The sequence below is a fragment of the Amborella trichopoda genome, chromosome 13 (assembly GCF_054954075.1).
Source record: "Amborella trichopoda isolate Santa Cruz 75 chromosome 13, AtrichopodaSantaCruz75HAP2 v2.0, whole genome shotgun sequence".
Taxonomy (NCBI): domain Eukaryota; kingdom Viridiplantae; phylum Streptophyta; class Magnoliopsida; order Amborellales; family Amborellaceae; genus Amborella; species Amborella trichopoda.
The window spans coordinates 14330159-14351760 of record NC_142348.1 but is presented as its reverse complement, the minus strand read 5'-3'; the positions used below and the strand labels follow the sequence as shown (position 1 = coordinate 14351760).

Genomic DNA, 21602 nt, shown 5'->3' with positions numbered 1-21602 from the left:
GATAGCTTGGATGTGTGAAAAAATTCGAGAATTTTTTTTTTGTAACTTTAAGCTTGGTCAATAAAATTTAGAAAAAATATCTCCTTACTCTCTGTTTTTTAGTTTCATTTCTCAAGAAACCAAAGATTTTAAAACAAATTTTAAAAAGACATGTATCCTTTCTCTCTCTTAACGGTGATATTCCCCACTTCTTTCTCTCTTAATTCTTTCTCACCAAACCCCTATCTCTCTCTCTCTTCATATTTCCCCTAACTCTCTCTCTCCCCCCTAGTTCCCCAAACCTATTTCCCCCTAACTCTCTCTCTCTCCCCCATGGTTCCCCAAACCTATTTCCCCCTAACTCTCTCTCTCTCCCCCATGGTTCCCCAAACCTATTTTCCCGAACTCTCTAATTTTTTTGACAATTGTTATGAACTTTTATTAAAACAATGCTACAAGAGCATGAGATTATAAAGATTGAATCAAATCGTTAGAAACTTACAAAAAGGAAGAGAACTATGTGATTCCCCAAACCTATTTCCCCTAACTCTATATTTTTTTTAACAAATGTTATGAACTTTTATTAAAACAATGCTTCAAGAGCATGAGATTACAAAGATTAGATCAAATCGTAAAACAATGCTTCATGAGCATGAGATTACAAAGATTAGATCAAATCGTTAGACACTCACAAAAAGGGAAGAGAAACATCCCATCAGCAACATCATTGGCTTCGTGCATGGTGTGGCCGAAGCATATCCTCAAATTAGACCAGGCACATAGGTCTTGAATTTTTAACCAAAGAGTAAATAGGGACCAGGGGATCCTTTGCTCTTTTTTACACCACTTGATAACATTCAGGGATAGTAAAGGAAAAGATGAGAGAAAGATTCTTCATCATTTTTGCATATCAAAAAAATGTTTAGAAGAATTTTACCTCTTTTGCAAATTGTCTTCCTTTGACATGCAGCCCATAAGAAGGCTTAGATTTTAACTGAAATTGGTCATTTCCAAATAGAACCCAAAGAGGTATCAACAATAGGGACCCGATCCATAAAAAGGAGCCTATACATTGATTTGACAGGAAAAAATCCGTTAGTTTCTGATTCCCATATGACTAAGTCTTCAGCATTAGAAGAGCGAAATAGCCATGTCCGGTAGCCTATTGTAGCGGCATCCGATGTTCTAGACCATACAATTAAAGGGGGGAGGCGAAATCAACTCTGAAAGTTTTGCATTAGGTTGAACAACTCTGGCAAAGAGGTCAGGATAAGTAGAAGAGAGAAGTGTATCACCAAGTCATTTGTTTAACCAAAAGAGAGTGTTATCTCCATTGCCAATAAGTCATCTGCTGTTGCTGAAAATAATATTTCTACAGCTATAAATATCCTCCCAAATCTGTGAGGCGAATTTACCTCATCTACCTTTTTTTTTGGAGTGGGTGAGATGATCGAAACCATATTTAACAATTAGTACATCCTTTCAGAGATGAGAAGAGTCTTGAAAGATGCTCTACCACCATTTGGATAGAAGCGCTTAGTTTACAAGTTTAAGCTTTTTGATACCCAAACCCCCTAGCTTTGACGGCATACAAACCTGGTCCCAGTTCACCAAATGAAACTTGTTAAGCTTATTGAAAAATGTATGCGAATCGTCATTTAGGGTAATATGGACATATTATCCCAAATGAGTTCATATTACCCCAAATGAAGTTTCACATATATTTTTCAATAGACATCGAGTAAATAGGAAGATGTGTATAGCTGGATTTAACCAAAGTGATAAGCCTACTAAAAGATAAAGTCTTGGTTTTCCATAGGTCTAATTTAACTTGATACCTATCAATAAGAGGGTCTTAGGCTGCACGAGTGTGCTTACGATCAAAGATAGAAACCCCTAAATAATTAAGGGGAAATTTCTCAACTCTGCAACCCAAAATTGAAGCTAAAGAATTCAAAAAGCTGTTAGAGTAAGAGATGCCCACAATTGAAGTCTTATGGAAATTTAGTTTGAGTCCCAAAGCTAGCTGGCAGCATAGGAGGAAGTTATGATTCTTTGAACTTTCCACTTTTGTATCCACAAATCATTCTGTTTTTTTCTTTTTCTTCAAGTAGAATACATGTCCAAAACTCATCAAAAGCATCTATTTTCAAAATTCTTTTTCCTATAGAGGGTATTTTTACAGAAGGTAAATTTTGAGATAATCTTTTGAGCTCTTGAACACACTCAGTCTGTTTTCTTGTCCATGGTGGTGCTTTTTTCTTTAGCAAAAGATAAAGAGGACTAGTAAATAGGGAAAGTTTGGGAATAAAAGGAGACATATAATTTACAATTCCTAAAACTTGCTGGATTTGTTTTACAGAGGACAAAGTATCAGGAAATTATAATAGGTGTTTGGTTATATGGGGTTGGAGTTTGTATATTCTATTATGAAAATTCATACTAAGGAAGTCTACTTCTGTAGTGGCAAAGACACATTTTTTTTCTGAGAGCATAATACCATATTTACAACAGAGATAGTATAATTTATCTAACAAGAGAATATGACTTTCTAGATCAGGAGAAAAGAGGAGTATATCATCTATATATATCAATGCCTGTGTTGAGACTGGTTCGAAAATAATGGTTAAAACTTTTTTAAAATATGTGGGTGCATTTTTCAAACCAAAAGGCATAACCGTTTATTGAAAATGGTAATTTGGTAAGCAGAAAGTTGTTTTTGGACGATCATCTGCATGAATTCCTATTTGCCAAAATCTTGATTTCAAATCAAATTTAGAAAATATGTGGGCATGAGAAATCTGTGAAAACAATGCTATTTGATTAGGCAAAGGAAATATTATCATCAGAGAGGAAAGTATTTAAAGGTTGGTAATTGATCACTAACCTAAGTTTCCTCGAATTTGTTCAGCTCTTTTATTTACATAAAAAGTTTCACAAGCCTAAGGAGAATTGGTAGGCTCAATTAATTGTTCCTTTATCAAATCTTGAATCTCTAGCTCAGCTTGTTCCATCAAATCTGGGTTAAGACCTCTGTGGGAAGCCTTTGTAGGATTTATGTCTTCATTTTTCTTAAAAGGCAGTTTAACATAGAAATTCTGATTTCTCCATAATGGGTTAGTATGTTTTTTGAGAAACTCAGAATGGGAATTGGCACAACAGTCTGATATTATTTTTTGTTTGACTGTATTCAGGGTGTAGGGTTGGTCTATACAAGATATCCAGGGCAATATTAGGTTCCTATAATAGAAGTCCATTGAAGTTTTACTTGATGTAAAACATCAAATCCAAGTAAAAGTTCTTTGTTGGGTAAATAGGATCTTAAGAGTTTATGTTGGATAACTAGTTTTAGAAACAATTTTATCAAATGGGTTTGCTGATTTGGCTTATAGTAAATTTTTCTCCATTAGCAGCTCGAAAAGTCTGGTTACATGTTTTTCAAAACTGTTTTGGTAGTAAATCAGGTTTTAAAATACTAGCTCATGGCTCAGTATCAAAAAATGCCGGTATGGTTAAAGGCTTAGAATAATGTTCTTGGAGTATCTGGACAAGGGCTATTGGGTTAGGCTGATAAGGTAGACTGTTTATATCTGAAATTTCATCCTGTGGAGACAATATCTCTGGAACAAGGGTGATGCTTATCTCATTTAGCTCATAATCACCAAAAATGGATATCAGTGTTTCAGGACTTTGTTCATCATCAAGAGAAAATACAGATTCTAAATCATCATTAATTGCTTCTTTTAAAACCTGTGATAAAAGATGAATTATCTTTTTCTTCTTTTTTTGGTTTGGACAATCCTTTGCAAAATGTCATTTCTTTCCACAAACATAGCATCTGTCTCCTTTTTTGTGTCCTCGAAATCTTGATCTGCGAAGATATTTGAATCTTTTGAATTTCTTCTTTTTTCTCTTTTGTTCAAACTTCTTTTTTCCTTTCGAGGCTAGTGGATATGAACATTGTTTTTCTGTATCACATTTAATCTTGAGATATGGTTTATCACAAGATTTTCTTAATAGATGCTTATTTTTTTCCATTTGTTTTACAAATTCAACTTGGTTGCAAAGTCTTTTTATAGCACGAAGAACAAACTGATATAATTCACCAAAACTGGTGTTTTGAATAGTAGGTCCTTGATTTTCCATTGTCTTTGTTGTTTCTTTACCAAGAGTAGGAGGTATGGACTCAAGATAAAATTGTTTTAAATTGATATCATCAATTCCTCCTATTTTGTGGTATCTTTTGCTCATCTCTGAAAAATGTTTTTCAAGATCTTGTCTCTTGAAAGAACAACATTTGAGCTGAAAAAATTCTTCTTTGGCAGCTATTTGTTCATGCTTAACTGGGCCTAAGAATTCAGAGACTAAATAATTAAGGAATTCAATAATGGACTGACTATTTCTTAACTGTGTTTGTCTATATTCTCTAAGACTTATGTACCAATAAAAAAGACGTCATCTTAGCCTTACAATGACTTTGGAAATTGTACTGGCTAATGTATTTGCAGGATTAAGCATTTCTGAATGCATCCATCCTTGAATCTCTCTGAATCTGTCATTCCAACGTGATGGTGGAATGTCATCAATAGTAAATCCTTTAGACGAATCTCCATAGGTTGGGGTAGGTTGAGGTTCTTGGTGGTCAGGAGGTCCTTGAATCTCTCTGAATCTGTCATTCCAACGTGACGGTGGAATGTCATCAATAGTAAATCTTTTAGACGAATCTCCATAGGTTGGGGTAGGTTGAGGTTCTTGGTGGTCAGGAAATCCTTGAATCTCTTTGAATCTGTCATTCCAACGTGACGGTGGAATGTCATTAATAGTAAATCCTTTAGACGAATCTCCATAGGTTGGGGTAGGTTGAGGTTCTTGGTGGTCAGGAGGTCCTTGAATCTCTCTGAATCTGTCATTCCAACGTGACGGTGGAATGTCATCAATAGTAAATCTTTTAGACGAATCTCCATAGGTTGGGGTAGGTGGAGGTTCTTGGTGGTCAGGAGTTCTAAATTCTTCTTCCATAACAGGGTCTGGTTTTTGAGGTGGTTCAGGAAGAAGAAGAAGAAGAAGAATCTCCATAGGTTGGGGTAGGTTGAGGTTCTTGGTGGTCAGAAGGTCTAAATTCTTCTTCTATAACAGGGTCTGGTTTTTTAGGCGGTTTTGAGGTTCTTGGTGGTCAGGAGGTCTAAATTCTTCTTTCCATAATAGGGTCTGGTTTTTGAGGTGGTTCAGGAAGAAGAAGAAGAAGAATCTCCCTAGGTTGGGGTAGGTTGAGGTTCTTGGTGGTCAGGAGGTCTAAATTCTTCTTCCATAACAGGGTCTGGTTTTTGAGGTGGTTCAAGAAGAAGAAGAAAAAAAAGAATCTCCATAGGTTTGGGTAGGTTGAGGTTCTTGGTGGTCAGGAGGTCTAAATTCTTCTTCCATAACAGGGTCTGGTTTTTGAGGTGGTTCAGGAAGAAGAAGAAGAAGAAGAAGAAGAAGATTTATGTTTCAGAAGTATCAGACAAATCTTCTGAGGATTGTGTTTCAGTTTTGAAGATTCATTTCTGGTGGTTTTGTCAGGTTTTTGAAAAATGAACTCATATTGTTCATGGGCTTGGAAGAAGATTTATGTTTCAGAAGTATCAGACAAATCTTCTAAGGATTGTGTTTCAGTTTTGAAGATTCATTTCTGATGGTTTTGTCAGGTTTTTGAAAAATGAACTCATATTGTTCATGGGCTTGGAAGAGGTTAATATCTGGGTTGGGACTGAAAAAGCTATGACATCCGGTTCATGATCTGATGATAAAAACATTTGGGTTTCATTTTTGGGTACTTGAGGACTAGTATGAGTTTGAATTGTAACAAAAGGTTTAGGTATTGGATTTTGTGAGGAACTAGGCATTGAAATGTCTGGTTTTTTTCTTAACTGATGAAAGAACATTTCTTCAGGAAAACGTCTTTCATCTTCAAAAGAAGTTAAGGCTTTAAAACCAAAATTTCTGGGAGGAATTAAACTTGTAGGTGGGTACAGTGTTCTATTAGGTGGGAAAGGGTCAGGACTTCTCAAGGTTGGGTAGTTTTGAGTGTATGGATTGGAAAGTAAGGGTTGAAATTGGGAATGGTATTGTGGCTGAGGGTATTGAGATTTCATCCAAAGATCGTTTTCAAGGCTTTGTAATTGTTTTTTCAAAAAAGCTTTTTCCTTGCCATTCTGATTCAGTAAATAGAATTGCTCATGAATATCTTTTACTATATATAAGATCTTCATCAGCTCTTCATGCAACAGTTGAATCTTTTCTTTCAATTGAACAATTATGCTTGCCAATCCCTGTAACTGTGAAGACATAACACTTTGTTTTTCTTCAATTCTGGGTAATGCCAAATTCTGTGATTTAGCATTTTCAGCTTGCCAATTGAGGCTTGCTTCAGCTGGAGATCTAGACTTTTGTACTCTAGTGACATCTCTAGTACTGGGATTTTTTATCTTCCATACATGTTTTTCATTTTCCTGAACTTTTTCATAATCATGTAAAGGAGGAAAATTTGAAGCATAACAGAAACTTTGAGGGTCAAATGCTAAGCATTCTGGAATGTGATTTTTCCTTTCAAATGTTTCATGGTGATCATCCCACCCTGTAGGGACGATTTCTTAACAGTGTGTTTGGGTTTTTGATTACCATAGGTCACATAATAATCTCATTTTCCTGAACTCTCTTCAAGTAATCCAACAGTAGGATCACCTTCAATATATCTCTGATGAAGATTTTGTTGAGATGAAATTTTCTTTTTGTTTTTCTTTTTAAGAATTTCATCAAAATCTTCTTGAAGACAAGTAGAACAATTGCAAGTATCAAACCAATTATGACCATCTGCAGTCTTCTGTTGGTAAATTGGTTTCCCTTTTTTATCAAAAGCGACAATAGGAACTTTTTTAAGTAGTCCTTGAAATTGGGTAGGGATTATTTCTCTGGTTTGATTTTCAATAGCTCTTGGAGTCTGAAAACTTATATGTACTGTTCCATCTGGCATTCTTGTCATTTTGGAATCTGATTGCAACACAGGCTGATTTTGATGTTGAAAATTTTCATAATTTGTCACCCATATAGATGGAATCAATTCAAGCAACCTTTCTCGAGATATTCGTCAAGGTATGTAATGACAGACAGGTTGGGAATTATTGTCAACTTTGATGAACATGACAGTATTTTCTTGTTCAGGGGGTAAAGGGGTAACTATATCAAAAGCATGGTTCTGTAATCTATGCACCATTTGGTAATGGAGTGTAGCTACAGTAGCTGTTTCAATTTGTTTGGTTCCTGTAATCTGTAATTGGACTTTGAAAGAAGAACTCAGGTGAGGGTCTTTAATTGGGATATTAAAGTTTGGGAAGAAGGTAACAAAAATGGTGCCAGCATTTAAGGTTGTTTGTACAGTTCCAATACAGGTATGCTGGTATTCTAAAAATATGGAATCTAACAAAGCAATTCGAGAGACTGCTTCCATACTTTTTCTTCCATGAAAGGTTAAGGCTAATTTGATGGCTCCAAAATGAATATGAGCCATTGGGAAAATAAATTGTTGGGTAAGGTAATGGTGATATATTGTTCAGCTTAGGTAGCAGGGATTTGATGTTGGTCAAAAGAAGAAGCTTGGTCATATTCTTTGATGGCTTCAGGGTTCTTTTTTCCACAAATTTTTTTTATTCTTTTGGTCAAATTCAAGCTAGATTTATCATAAACATGATAAGGATTAGTTAATTGAGAACTAGTTTCAGAAAAATTTTTAGGGGTATAAGTTATTTCGAAAAGATGTTCTTGTTTAGAAAACATGGGACTTAAGTCTGGACTAGAAGAAGAAACACTAGCTAAAGAGATATCTGAGACACTTTCTTCTGTGATTTTGAAATAATTTACTATGCTGACTGTGAAATTTTTGAAATAAAAGTTAAGGCCAACTTTCTTTTTCTAGTTAACAAGATATGAACTCCTTTCACGGCCTTCTTGCCTCTTACAGAGCTCCTGTTATGTCAACTTTCAGAAAGTATTGACAGTGGAATAACATCAACACATGAAAGTAACCTTTAATTCATACTATGTTTTTTGATGCGAGAGATCCTAGCTTAACTAGGCAGACACAGAGCATACTGATCTAAATATGAACTACATATTAACCCAGGCAACAAAGTAAATATAAAAAATAATCTCAACAGTTATCATGGCTCTGATACCAATATAGATGTGTATAACAGCATAAAATAGAACAGTGGCGTCGACAGCATAAAACTGAACAACATAACACAGAATAACATCAATAATAAGGATTTAACACAGAAACGGAAAGACTAAAACATACACACCATATATGTTTTAATTTTCATGTAAGGAAGTTATTATCCTACCTCAGATATTGTCATTTCCTACAATGGAATAATTACATCCACCCCAATCCCAGAGCATTCAACTTCTATAAATTCCTTTTGAAACATTACCATTATAATAAATGGATTGAATCCTTTGGTTATCCTCACAGACCTTATATCATTATAGCTTTCCATTAAGACATTACTCCTCAAATCTATCCGGAACATACCTATTTCACCCATCATCCACTTATCCAAACCATTGGATGGTATGATTCTAATCTCCTGAATTTTTGGATATTTCAAATAGAATTATGGAGAGAATTGAAAATTCTCATGTGCTATATTAACAAAATTCAGTTAGAAGGGATTCCTTTAGATGTCTATGCAGGAAACACAGTTTGGAATGATGAGACACCCCGAGGAGCTGTACTGCTACACCAGCTACACATATGGCTTGCTGACTAGCCGCTACCTACAGAAATACCAATGGATAGTTCCAGTAATGATACATACATTGGACCCTCTCACAGCCCGTCCAATCCTTCCTCACCAAGTTATGATTCAGACGGATATCCCCTCAATTATGACACTGATTAAAGCAACACTACTCAATACTATTCTGTCGACAACACTGTTCAACACTATTTTGTCGGTAGCACTGTACATTATCTTTATACTGTTCATGTCGGCCACCTGTCCACTGTATACTGTTCATGTCGGCCACCTGTCCATTGTACATTACCTGTTTACTATTCATAAATGGCCACCTGTCCAGGCCAGCTGTCTTATTTTATTTAGCTTTGGATTCTGGATTTCAAATTCGAGGCTTATATAAGGACCATCTGGTCAGTTGTAATGGCAGAGCGCTACTTAGAGCCTCTCAGCCTAGTTCCTTTGATGTGCTTCTTCTTTGCTTGCTTTTTCCTTATTCTTTTATTTGTAAGTCTTTATGATCCTTATATTTATAAACCTTTGGTGTGTATGTTTTAGTCCTTTCGTTTCTGTGTTAAATCCTTATTACTGATGTTATTCTGTGTTATGCTATTCTGTGTTATGTTGTTTTGTTTTATGTTGTTATACACATCTATATATTTTTGTAATAATTTCATAAAGACTAGACAAGAGGAAAACCATCAAGGTAGGGGCTTTATCGCTAGGAAGAGCAAAAACTTCTAGTTTAACTTCTTCCACAGTAACATCCCTTTCCAAATCAAAAACCAAGAAAGATGGCAGAGATTGAAAAGGATAACCCCAAGGTTAAAATCACTAGAAAAAACAGACTCAAAATGTTGAACAATGGCCTCATCACGAGCTGAAAAGTTGCCTTTCGGTACATCTGTTAGAGAAATAGTAGAAATATCATTTTGCCTTCTATACGCATTCATGATAGCATGAAAAATTTTGGTATTTCTATCACCCTCCTTAAGCCATTTAACTCTTGATCTCTGTTTCCAATAAATCTCCTCCATCCTAAAGAGATCATAAAGCTTATTAAGCAGAGAATTTTTAGTAACAATCATCTCATCAGATAAAACTTGGATTTCCTAAATAGAATTTTCAATCATCTCTAAGTGCATCAAAGTGGAATCAATCTTGACTTTAAGTTGATAGTGGTTTGCTTTTCTCCAAGAGATGAGTTTGTGCTTTAGGCGGATTAGCCTCTTATGAATTCAAAAGCCAAAACTGCCTAAAACATAACAACTACCCCAAGTATGATTGATAATATCCACAACTTCAGGCTCATCCAGCCAGTGAATATCAAATTGGAAAGGTCTGGGCCCAAATAAGACCTCAGTATGAAGACAGATAGGGAGGTGATCAGAGGAAATTTTGGTAAGAGCGTTAACCTTGACCAAAGGGAATACTCTTTCCCAAGCCTCTGAGACAAGAAAGTGGTCAATCTTGGACAAAATCATATTGGAGGAATAGTTATTGGACCAAGTAAAGTGAGTTCCAGTAGTAGAAAGATCTAATAAATCATTCTTCATAATGAAGTCCTTAAATAGATGCATATGAGAATTAAATCGGGGAAAAGTGGAAATTTCATCTGAGTGGTGAATAAGGTTAAAATCCCCTCCAATGCAAACAGGAAGTCCCGAAGAGGAAATAAAAGATTTTAAATCATCCAAAAAGGCACCTTTAAAGTAGCCACATTAAGCCCATACACATTAATAAGCACCCAACAGAAACCTAGGATCTTCAAAAGTAATTGCTAGAAATCTAACAGATTTAAAAACATTAAAGCAAAGCAAAGCTGTTGGGTCCCAAAGAACCCACAGACCTCTATAAAATCTAATGGCATCCACACTCTCAAAGCACACAAAACCATTACCCCATAAGTCTTGACATCCACAAGAGAGGGCGAAGCACACTTAGTTTCTTGCATAATAAAAGCAAAAGGTTTAAATTTAGAGATCAAGAAATTGACCTCCTTCTTGCGTCGATCAACACAGAGACCACGTATGTTCCAACTGATAATCTTCATGGGTGAGATGAAGGTTCACCGAGTCCTTCAAAGCCACTATCTTCATAGGGACGAAAAGAGCTGAACGAGCAAGTGCTGCCGCTGCAACTAGAAGAGGAATGGTTCTTTGAAATCGCACAGCCTGTCCTAAAAACCACTCCATTTGAAGGAGGAGCTAAAGAGCCCCGAGAGCTACAAGCAGCCAGTCTAGCTGATGATCACACAACTTTAGAGTCCGCCTTTAAATCGGGTTTCAGTAGGCAGATGAGCAGATGAGGAGACCTCTAAGTCATCCGTCGGACCAGAATAATGGTGCACAGGGAGCTTGGCTAAGTCTATTAAAGTCTCATCCTTCAATTTTTTGGACATTTCTTGGACCACCTTGACCGCTGCATTCATGGCTGCAAGCACCACCTCTGGAGGAGCAACGAAAGTAGCGCCCATGTCCTTGAACATATAATTGAAAATTACATGGATGCCATTGCTCGGTAGAGTCTTTGAATGATGCTCAGTCACGTAAATATGCTTGGAATCAGTCTTAGCACCTGGCTGAATTTCAGGGGCTGAGCATGAAGGAATAACAGACAATGAATATGGAGCTTCTACAAGGTGTTCCGCAACCATCTCTGCTGGGATAGCTTAATCAGCTAAAGGCCCACCAATACGTTCCACCAAAAGTGGTGGTACGTTCGGTTCAACCATAGCTAGAAGTACCGCAACAAAACTCAGGGTTATCTGCCACAATTATGGATGGCTCCAAAAGCCACATCACAAATGGGATTAGAGTAGACAACCTTATCTTCATCAAAATCAATGATATCAACAACCACAACGGGCCAATGGCAGCTGGCGATGGTGTCAAATCCAGGACCTTAAAACACCGTGCAGAAAAATGGAAAGGAAGATCCCCCCGATTAAACATGGTGAAGAAAAAAAGAAGAGCATAAAGAGGATGACCAAGAGAGAAAAAGGAGCAAATGAATAGAAGCAGGTCCCAAGATTCAAAGGGCTTGAAAGGGGTAAGGAGTCTAATGGGAGCGGCTGACGTCACTGGAATATATTTTAACTTTTTCTAAAGTTTCTGATTTATGGTGAATTAGATAAACATATCAAAATCTAGAAAAAAAATCAATAAAAGTGATGAAGTATGACATCCTTCTATGAGTTTTAACATTTAGAAGCCCACAAATGTTGAGTGGACCACATTCAACAGCTCATTAGCTCTTTTCCCTTTATTGAATGATTTCTTAATTATTTTTTCGAACAAGCAGTGCTGACAGGTTGGAAATTCGACATTATTTAGATTTGGAATAAGACATTTCTTTATTAATCTATTTATTTTGTCTTTTCCTATGTGGCCAAGCCTAAGATGCCAAGTAAGTACATCAACAACCATTACACAATCAACATAACCAGAATAAATTGAAATTTTATTATCAGTTTTCTCATTTACATGAAGAAGGAACAAGTTGTGGTCATCAACCAAGTGTCCCTAAGCATAAATTTGTCCACGCTTTCCAATTGATACATTCAATGAACGGAAATAGACTTTAAAACCCTTTCTAATGAGCAAGGGGACATATACAATATTTCGTCTCATTCAAGGGACAAAATATACATCAGTTAATACAAGGTCGATTGTCTCTGCATACAACTTACGAGTTCATATGCCTAATACATCAAAATATGTGTTGTTTCCTATGTAGATGTGTTTCTCCCCAGCTTTTACTTTTTTGAAGTCCTCGAAGAGGCTTTTTGAGCTTACAATATACCGATTAGCGCCTGAGTCTACCCACCATCCGTTGATGTCGTGGTTGGCCAGCAGGCACTCAAAAACCACACAAATAACTTCATGCCTCTTGCTTTTATTCCCGCTATTCTTTGGAGCTTGTGGGTTTCTATTATGTGGACAACGGTTCTTGAAGTGACCTGGTTGACCATATAAAAAGTATTTTACTGGTCCTTGTTTAATTTCTTGATTGTAGGGCTTAGTTCGTCTGTTTTTTAACCTATTGTTCCTTTTATTAAACTTCCCTTGATTGTTAGGCTTGAGTTGGCTAGATTTGGGAGGTCCTTGAGCAAGCATAAGCTCACTCTTTTTACCTTTATTCATGTGCTCTTGCTCTAAAGCTAGTTGCATAGGTAGGTATCTTAATGTAAGAGATTTTGCATTCAACTTAAGTACAATTGTTACCATCCTCCATAAAGGTGGAAGACTATTTAATATAGTGGAAACTTGCATACAATTGGGGACTTCATTCCCAGGAATTACCAAGTCTTTAGCCATATCAAGCATCTTATTTACATGTTCCACTACATTATTATTCTACTTCATTTTAAATGAGTTATATTGCTCTAATAGCAATTGGAGGTGTGTTTCAGAGGTTGAGTCATATTTAGTTTTTATTGCCTCCAGCATTTTCTTTGATGTTTCATGATGCTCAAAAACCTTAATAAGGTCATCTTGTATAAAAGTTACATAGAAGTTTTTGCTATGAGGTCATCCTCTAAAAATTTTTTTAATTTTTTATTTTCTTCTTCAGTTGGTTTATCACCAACTACTGGTGGATTATCTTTTAGTACATATATGATTCTATCTTGGATGATGAGATATTTCATCTTCCTCTTTCATATCCCAAAACTGTTTCCATTCAATTTTTCAACTTTAGAAAGTTCAGCCATTACAATTCTACTAGCCATTTGCTAAGTTTTGTGTCAGCAACCTAAGACTTTATAAGTTCTAATGAAGCTAAACAAGGCACCAAAAATTCAATATGCGGTCAATACTTGTACAGAAAGAGCTGCAATTATTTCATGAACAATATCAGTTATAAAATGATGCCTTAAAATAATATGAAATAGGCAATCTCCCTATCTACAAGTAACCACTACAATTATCAAAGATAATATAAAATTTTCCCTTTATGTTATTTATTTACGGTGCATGAGCAATATCGAGGGTATATGAACCCTTATAATAAAAGTGCAAATATCAAGTATGTGATTCACTTTAAAAGACAAATCAATTTTTATATCACACCAAGACAGTAAGTGCATTTAAATATCAACAATGCTAAAAATAAGCAAAATAAGTCTTCTATTTTTTATTTTATTTTTTCACCCTTTTTTTTTTTTTTTTATAGAGATATCAACAATATATAAGACAACAAAATAGTAAAATGTATTCAGAGATTTTATATATGTTTAAAGTGATTGTATCTCCATAACAGATAATCCATCATAAAAATATTTAACAAATATGTGATATATGTGCGATTTAATGGTGGGGTTGCAATGACTTGCACACAACTAATACTCGAGGTTGGGGCCTACCAAAAAAAACTACTTTCTTAGATTAAAAGATACGGCTGCTGCCCATCATTTTATATCTTTCTGTAATTATAAGCAATCTCTTAAATTAAGATATATATCCTATTATTGAGTGACAACATAATATATGGGCTTCCTTGAAGATTATCTTGAATATATATGGATCTAATACAATATAAAACGTGAGCAGTGAGAAGATAGAGGGATCAAATGGCAAATACGTGATTTATAAGATAAAACTTATGCTTCACGTATGCCTCACTATTGAACATAAGCTTGAATATATATGGATCCAATACAAGATAAAGGGTGAGTAGTGAGAAGATAGATGAATCAAAGATATATAGGATAAGATAAAACGTATGCTTTGACGTATGCCTTACAATTGAAGATAAGCTTGAATATATATGGATCTAATACAAGATAAAGTGTGAGCAGTGAAAAGATAGAGGGATCAAAGGGCAAATACGTGCTTTTGAGTAGGAAATGGGTTTTCTCTGGAAAAAAACTTCTATAGAGAAAGTTCCTGATTAACAGAGAAATAAAAATGTAGCAAACTTTTATGATAGAAAAGGAAACGAGGCTAGTTTGCTCACAAAGATTAGGGATTTTTCCTTTTAAGGAAATTTACAGCAAGATGCAAGGCAATATTTTTTGCATTTTATCATAACAAAACATGTTGGAATATATATATATATATATATATATATATATATATATATATATATATATATATATATAGGGATAATCTAGATAATCTAAACTTCACAGCCCTTTAAATTATAAAGGTTAAAGATAGAGAGAGTTGTGAAGAGTGGATTTGCTAATTTTATAGTCTATTTTTTAAAAAAAAGTTAAATTTTATGATATCTTCATCATTAAGTAATGGCAATTTTGTAAATATTACTACATGACAAAGGGTACTTTTGTCATCTTCATAAAGGGTAAGGTTGAAATTTTTACTGAAAGACAATGACACTCTACAATTAAAATTCCATGACACTAACTTCCAAAATGCCATTGTACTTTTGTAAATATTTCAAATTTGTCAGTGCTTAATGATTTAGTTACCTCTAAAATAATATTTTAAGCAAAAAGTAATGATCTTTTTGATAAATACACCTATCACAACCCTTTTAACTTTAACCTTTGTATTTTGAGGGGTTGTTAACCCGAGAAAAAAAAAAAAAAAAAAAAAAAAAAAAAAAAAAAAAAAAAAAATATATATATATATATATATATATATATATATATATATATATATATATATATATATATATATATCAAGAAACTCATGAAGAAATATAACACCAAAACAATATGGAAGATAAACCTTAGATGCTCTGATGCTAATGTTAGTGAAAATTGATAGAGCGTGTGAGGCTAAACCCGAGATCAGAGAAAGGGTGTCGTGAGGCTGGTGATTGCAGAGCCTTGATTTTTGGATTAGGAACCCTTGTTACTAGCCGTTTAGAGAGAGACAAAGATAAATTGTGTTTATAGAGGAAGCTCTTTTCACTCCCTTTTTCTAGTCTAATAGTTTGTAGACACCCCCTTCAAAATTATGGCTACGGGAACTCCTAAAAACCTTGATTATGAGCTAGAAGGACCACAAAAATCATAGTAGACCATAGACAACATAGACTCAATATAATTGTCTCGAAACTGCCTAAATCCTATACCAAGTCAAAGTAGACCCCAAGAGCTTTCTAACGGTCTAAGAATCGCTTGAATCAGATCTACAAATAAAAAGATCCAGAAAATGACCAATAGGGTCTTGCTTAATGGCCAGGGTGACCCGCCCAACACGAGGCGCATTGGGCAGGCCCTCAAAGCCGGTCATGGGCCCAGTAAGACCCGATGATGCAGTAAAAACATGCTTTTTTATGATAAAGTTAAAAATTTAAGATAAACTCGAAAAAATAAAAAATAAAATCAAAAAAATCAAGAAAAATCACCAATTGAGTCTTATAAATACCCGTCCTCTAGAACCAAAAAGTGAGATCAATAAATCCTTAGAAAATCCCAAATTTGAAAAATAGCCCAAACAATACCTAAAAATAGGGAAACCCCTTAAAAAATCCAAAAACGTTTTAGGAAAGATCCTAAAAGATCTCTAAAAATTCCAGTAAATCAAAAAAGTTCAAATTTAAGCTTAGGAGCCACCAAAAACCTTAGAAAACTAAGGAAAAACCCTTCTAAATCCTCAGAAAAACCTAGGCAGATACTACAAAAAATTCCCTAGCTTTTCCTCTGCCTCATGAATCCTAGATCTAAGTAAAAATACCTTAGATCTATTGAATCCAGCAACTATAGGCATCTAAAAGGAGATGGTAATGTAAATCATAAGAGTGGTTTGATCTAAGCATGAAACTCCGGATTCCGGGTCCCCAGAGGTATGTCCCATTTTTTTTCTCAATTTTAGTTAATTTTCTCATCTAATTTAGTTTTATTTTATATATTTTCTGTTATTTCTTGGTTTATAAAGTTTTTAAAGAGTTTTTAATGTAAAATTCATAGATTTGGAAGCTGACGCTTCCAGTGGACCCAAGAAATGATCAAATCTGAATAGATCTATACCATTTTGGGCCTATAATTTGAGCGACCCCACTCTCTCTATCTTTTACAAATTTTATTGAAGTTTTACTAAGATTTAAGCAGATCTCATCCCAGAGATTGACGCGGATGCGAGTGTAAACATAATTTCATATTTATAGAAGAAAAAATAGAACCTAAAGACATAATTTATTCTAGAAGAAACCCTAATCAAATCCTAACTCTTCATTTTTATAAAATTTCAATTTAGCATCTCAATTATGTACAACAACAAAATAAATTTAAACACTCCTAAAGAAGATTTTAACCTAAACCTAAATTTGAGTTTTTAAAAAAAAAACTATCATTTCAACTTTCTCCTGAGCTTGGGAGAAGCTCGACCTCAAGCCATCATATCCTTTAGACTCATTTCGAATAATTGGTGATGAAGTCTCACCAATCCCCTTGGTATGTTGTCTTTAACAAACAAAATTTTCAAACATTTTGTTTACAACTTGTAGTAGAGCTTGGGGATCTTGAACTCAAATGTTTGTATTTCATATATTACGGCTAGTGTTGACATTCATAACTGATTGTCAAAATTTGTAGCACATTTGGCTTGTTGTAAACATCTTCGCAGTAAGGCTTGCCTCTTCATTTTCTTATTTCCCATGTTGTAAAGAACTATCAAGATCACGTAGAAACTGTTCTATTAGTTTGCTAATACAATCTATCACATTATTCACACACTCTATAACTAGATCATTAGCGGATTGTGATAGTATCATGCTATATGGATCTTTAGGCTCTGATGCATTATCCACACACCCTATAACTGAATCGATAGATGATTGTGAGAGCACCATAGTATATGGATCTCTAGGCTCTAGTGCCACCTGATGCATAGAAGGAGGGGAAGGAAATATAACAAATCAAAAAAATAAAATATAAGAATAAATAATGAGAGAATATGCCCTCTTGTAGGATCCGCCGGAAAATCTAATTCAAAATGACTTCTTCATAAGATCCAAAAAAATAAAAAAGTATAACAACTGACAGTTTACTTTTGTTACAAGGAGGTTGCAATCACTCTTGTCCGTCAAAATTCATATTGGGTAGTTGCAAGAGCGTCATTGATAAGACTCAAAATTAAAAAAAAAACTTGTTGAACTTGGTGACATATGCCAAGCCATCTAATTTGACATTTAATGGCTATGAGTATGTGTGGCCTCCTTGTAACAAACATAAATGGTCGTACATTATACAATCCCAACAAAAAAATTTATTCACTTTACTCCCTTTTTTTCTTGTCAAATAGGGCACATACTTATAAAAGAAAAGAAACCTAATAAAATCTTAACCCTTCATCTTTAAAAAATAAAATTTCAATTCTACTCATCAAGTATCTAAAAGAAGAAGAACAAGAAGACATAAATACTACTACAGAAGATTAAAAACCTAATATAGCCCCAAATTTAAATTTTAATAAAAATTAAAAGTCTTAATTACATCAATATCCCCTTTCCCAATAACCACTCTCACCATGACAAGTTATCACATAAGTTTTTTTTTTTTTCGCGTAGATCAGTGAGAAATACAAGCACCTAATAGTTTTCAAAATAATTAGTGGCTTTCAAATACGGTATTCTCTTGCTGTAGGTCTTTAGAACATAAGTGATCGTGAGTCAAGATCTCCAAATCCGATAAATTTTCCATGCTCACGTTGTCAAACATGCCTAAGGCATCTGAGCTAACCTTGACAATCGCCATTAGACCATAATAACATGAAACTTTTCTCGAGTTAGACAGACTCCCCCAATCAAGTTTCTTTTAGTAACTTTTACCTCAAATTTAACTTTCCTAGCAAATACCCCCAAGTCAAAAAGTCATTTTTTTACAAAAATGTCCATACCCATATAGCTAAACATTGACGTGGAGTCGCTTGCTACCAAAGTGTCGGACCCAATGCAACAACTGTCGGACCCCTTAAGAACCCAGAGCCAAAGAGTCGAAACACCGTTATTTTGTGTCGAACTGCATGCTTCCCAGGAGCCCAAAGTGGCAGACCGCCTTATTTTATGCCGGACACATGCTTTCCAGAAGCCCAAAGTGCCAGACTGCCCCTATTTTACGTCGGACCACATGCTTTCTAGAAGCCCAAAGTGTCAGACCGCTCTTATTTTTTGCCGGACCTACGTTTTCCATGAGCCCAAAGTGCCAGATTGCCCATATCCATGCTTTCCAACAGCTCAAAGTGCCAGACTGCCCTAAATTTGTGCTGGACCGCATTCTTTCTACGTTAATATTTGGTTGTATGGGTATGAGTATTTTCGTCAAAAAATATGACTTTTTGACTTTGAAGTATTTGCTAGAAAAGTTAAATTTAAGGTAAAAATTGCCAAAAAAAAAAAAAAGAAAAAAAAAACTTTGGTGGGGGGAAGTTATTAGGAAGTCTGAATTTTGAGGTGTTTTGTAATTTTTCCTTTCTTTTAAACCTTGGTTTTAACTTCTAGCAAACTTTTCAAGCCAAAGCAAATACACAAATACCGACCCCTCGTATAGCCAAAATATATTATACTCACTTAGGAGTACATACTATTCATGTACTCTCCCAGGTAAAACCCCACCTAACATTAATTTTGGGATCTCATAATTTGAAGATAGGATTAACATCAATGATAAAGATTTCCTAATTGCACCCCGTGCGCACTTGAGAGAATAATATCTCAATAATGAACAAAGAGCATTGTTAGGAATTTGTAAATCCATTTTACCTGAAATCGTGAGGGAGCGGCATATAAAATTATAGAGAAGATGCATTAGGGAAAGGAGTTACAAAAAGAATGCCAAAATTTTTTTTTTTGTGGAATGGGCTTTTTCTTTCACAACCTTCGAATATCATTCATTCCAAAGGCTTTTGCAAGAATTCCTTCGAAAACCAAATCGAGTTAGAAGTCGAAATTTATCACGAAATTTCGGGACATAATTTCGGCACGTTTTTAGAGAGCTCATGGGAACGCATGCACGAAGGTCGTCTTCCTCAAGACGGGGAAATTCAGTCATCAAGTAAATATCGGGGCGGTTTCTAAATGGAAATTTGTTATTTTTATGCATGTTATTGCTATTGCCACCCAAGACACAGGTGACAACCTTTTCAATCAGATTTATGATAACACCACCTGGTTTAAAGGTTGAAGTATTAAAGTTAAGGGTGGAAGTAGCTAAAATCTGGATGCGAATAGTATGTTCCTTTAAAAATGGGTGCCGTTTGTGTAGAGCCTAGGCTCTAAACAATCAAATTAGAGTCTACCTTTCTTTTCTTTTGCATAAAAATGGCCTGAATTCGCAGTTCGGCTTGAGTTGGGTTGGCCATGGCCGCTGCCTCTTCTAAAAACTCTTGTGACGAAACAAAGTATCTGGAAATGGGTTTTCTCTGTTGCAGGGATCATGAGTACTCTGGTCATCTATGGCGTCTTACAAGTAAGTCTTTTCTCAGTTGAAGTGATCAAATATGGAATAATTTCTCTCACTAGAATCTTGATCTTTAGTACCTGGAATAGGATGCTGGGTTTTTCGCCTTTGGGGATTTCAATTGTGGGTGTTTTGAATTTTGATGTATGAAGTGGTTTAGATTTGAGAAACGTAATTTGTGTCGAGAAGGAAAAATTTGAGGAAACTTCGGATAAATGAAAAAAGAGTTATCGGGTTTTTCTCCAATGGGTCTTATGGTCATGAGCTTATGAATCTTGATATGTGGGATAATTTAGAAAGAGAATTTGCAATGAAACTTTACATAGAAACAACTGGTAGATTGCTCATTGCCTCCTTCTGGTCTTGGGTTATTTCTATATTATGTTGATTTATCAATAGTTTAAATTTGAAGCAGAATTTGTGGTGAAACTTACTTTTGAAGGGGAAAGTCGAAGACTTGCTTTCTTTGCACGTTCATGCAAATGTTTCTTAAATTTTTTTTTCTCATTCATTTTTCTAATTGATGATTTGTCTTTGTCCTCATATTTTTTTATCCGGTAAATTTTGATCATGACTGTCTTGTAAGACTTCATAGTGGATGTGTTATATGCGTTTTTCTAAATTTGTTGGTGTGTTGTCTGGTCTTTTCATCTTTATTTTTCAGACTCAGATCATTAGTTTGATGTTAAGAATTCTCAGTTTTTTTTTGGAGCCTAAGCATGTGGTGAATTATCTGGAAATTTCAAACTTGTTGTAGCTGTCTATTCCAATACACATTACTGAAAGTCCTAGACCTGATTCACTCATATATTTGTTTCTTTTTAATTCTTACCTTGTGCCATTCTAGTTATGTTATTGGAGAATTTATGAAATATATTTAGTCTTTCTAAACTGCATTGTCAGATATGCCAAATTTGGTTGCAAAATTCCATTCTTTTTCTTCAGGACACTTGATAGTTATCTATTTTTTTGAGGGGAGGATATTTAATCACTATCTCTATATTTTTCTAATTACAAACACTGATCCTACGGATTCCACTTTGGTCTAGCCCTGGGTTGTGTCAAATGATTGAAGCTCTATATATCATTTTCATTTATCTTCTTTCTTAACCATAAGCTGTACTTCATAATCTTTCCAAGGAGGTACAACAATGTGGTATTACTATTGGAGAGTGGAGAACCACTAGGTTTTTTTTTTTCTTTTTCCTTTTATGTTTGTTGGAGACACAACTGATATGCCCATTTAATAGTGTTATTGCTCCATAGGTTGTGGACCAGTGTAGTAAATGTCCCATTTGTTTGAGAGATCAATGACTTGATCCTTGAACTTTGTTATCAGAAATAAATTAGGTCAGTTTAGCCCTTTTCTCTTTGCTTTGATCATCATACTTAAAACTTTGTTTCACCTGATATTGGCATTCCATCTGTGTTGCATAGCATATGTATGCTTGCATGTAGTTCAAGTGATTACACCTTCTGCT

General features: G+C 34.9%; 1 protein-coding gene across 16 annotated transcripts in view; it reads left to right on the top strand.

Moving 5' to 3' along the window:
- The first annotated feature begins 19988 nt into the window (after positions 1-19988).
- The window catches only part of LOC18428064 (UDP-galactose/UDP-glucose transporter 5), a 44405-nt gene continuing 42791 nt past the window's right edge, over positions 19989-21602 (top strand). For all 16 annotated transcript variants that reach the window (XR_016047035.1, XR_016047034.1, XM_088855088.1 and 13 more), the window contains exon 1: positions 19989-20130. Coding sequence is in view for 7 of the 16 variants with exons in the window: in XM_088855088.1 (XP_088711214.1) it covers positions 20022-20130 (109 nt within the window). In the remaining 9 variants the exon portion in view is untranslated. The remainder of the gene's footprint in view (positions 20131-21602) is intronic.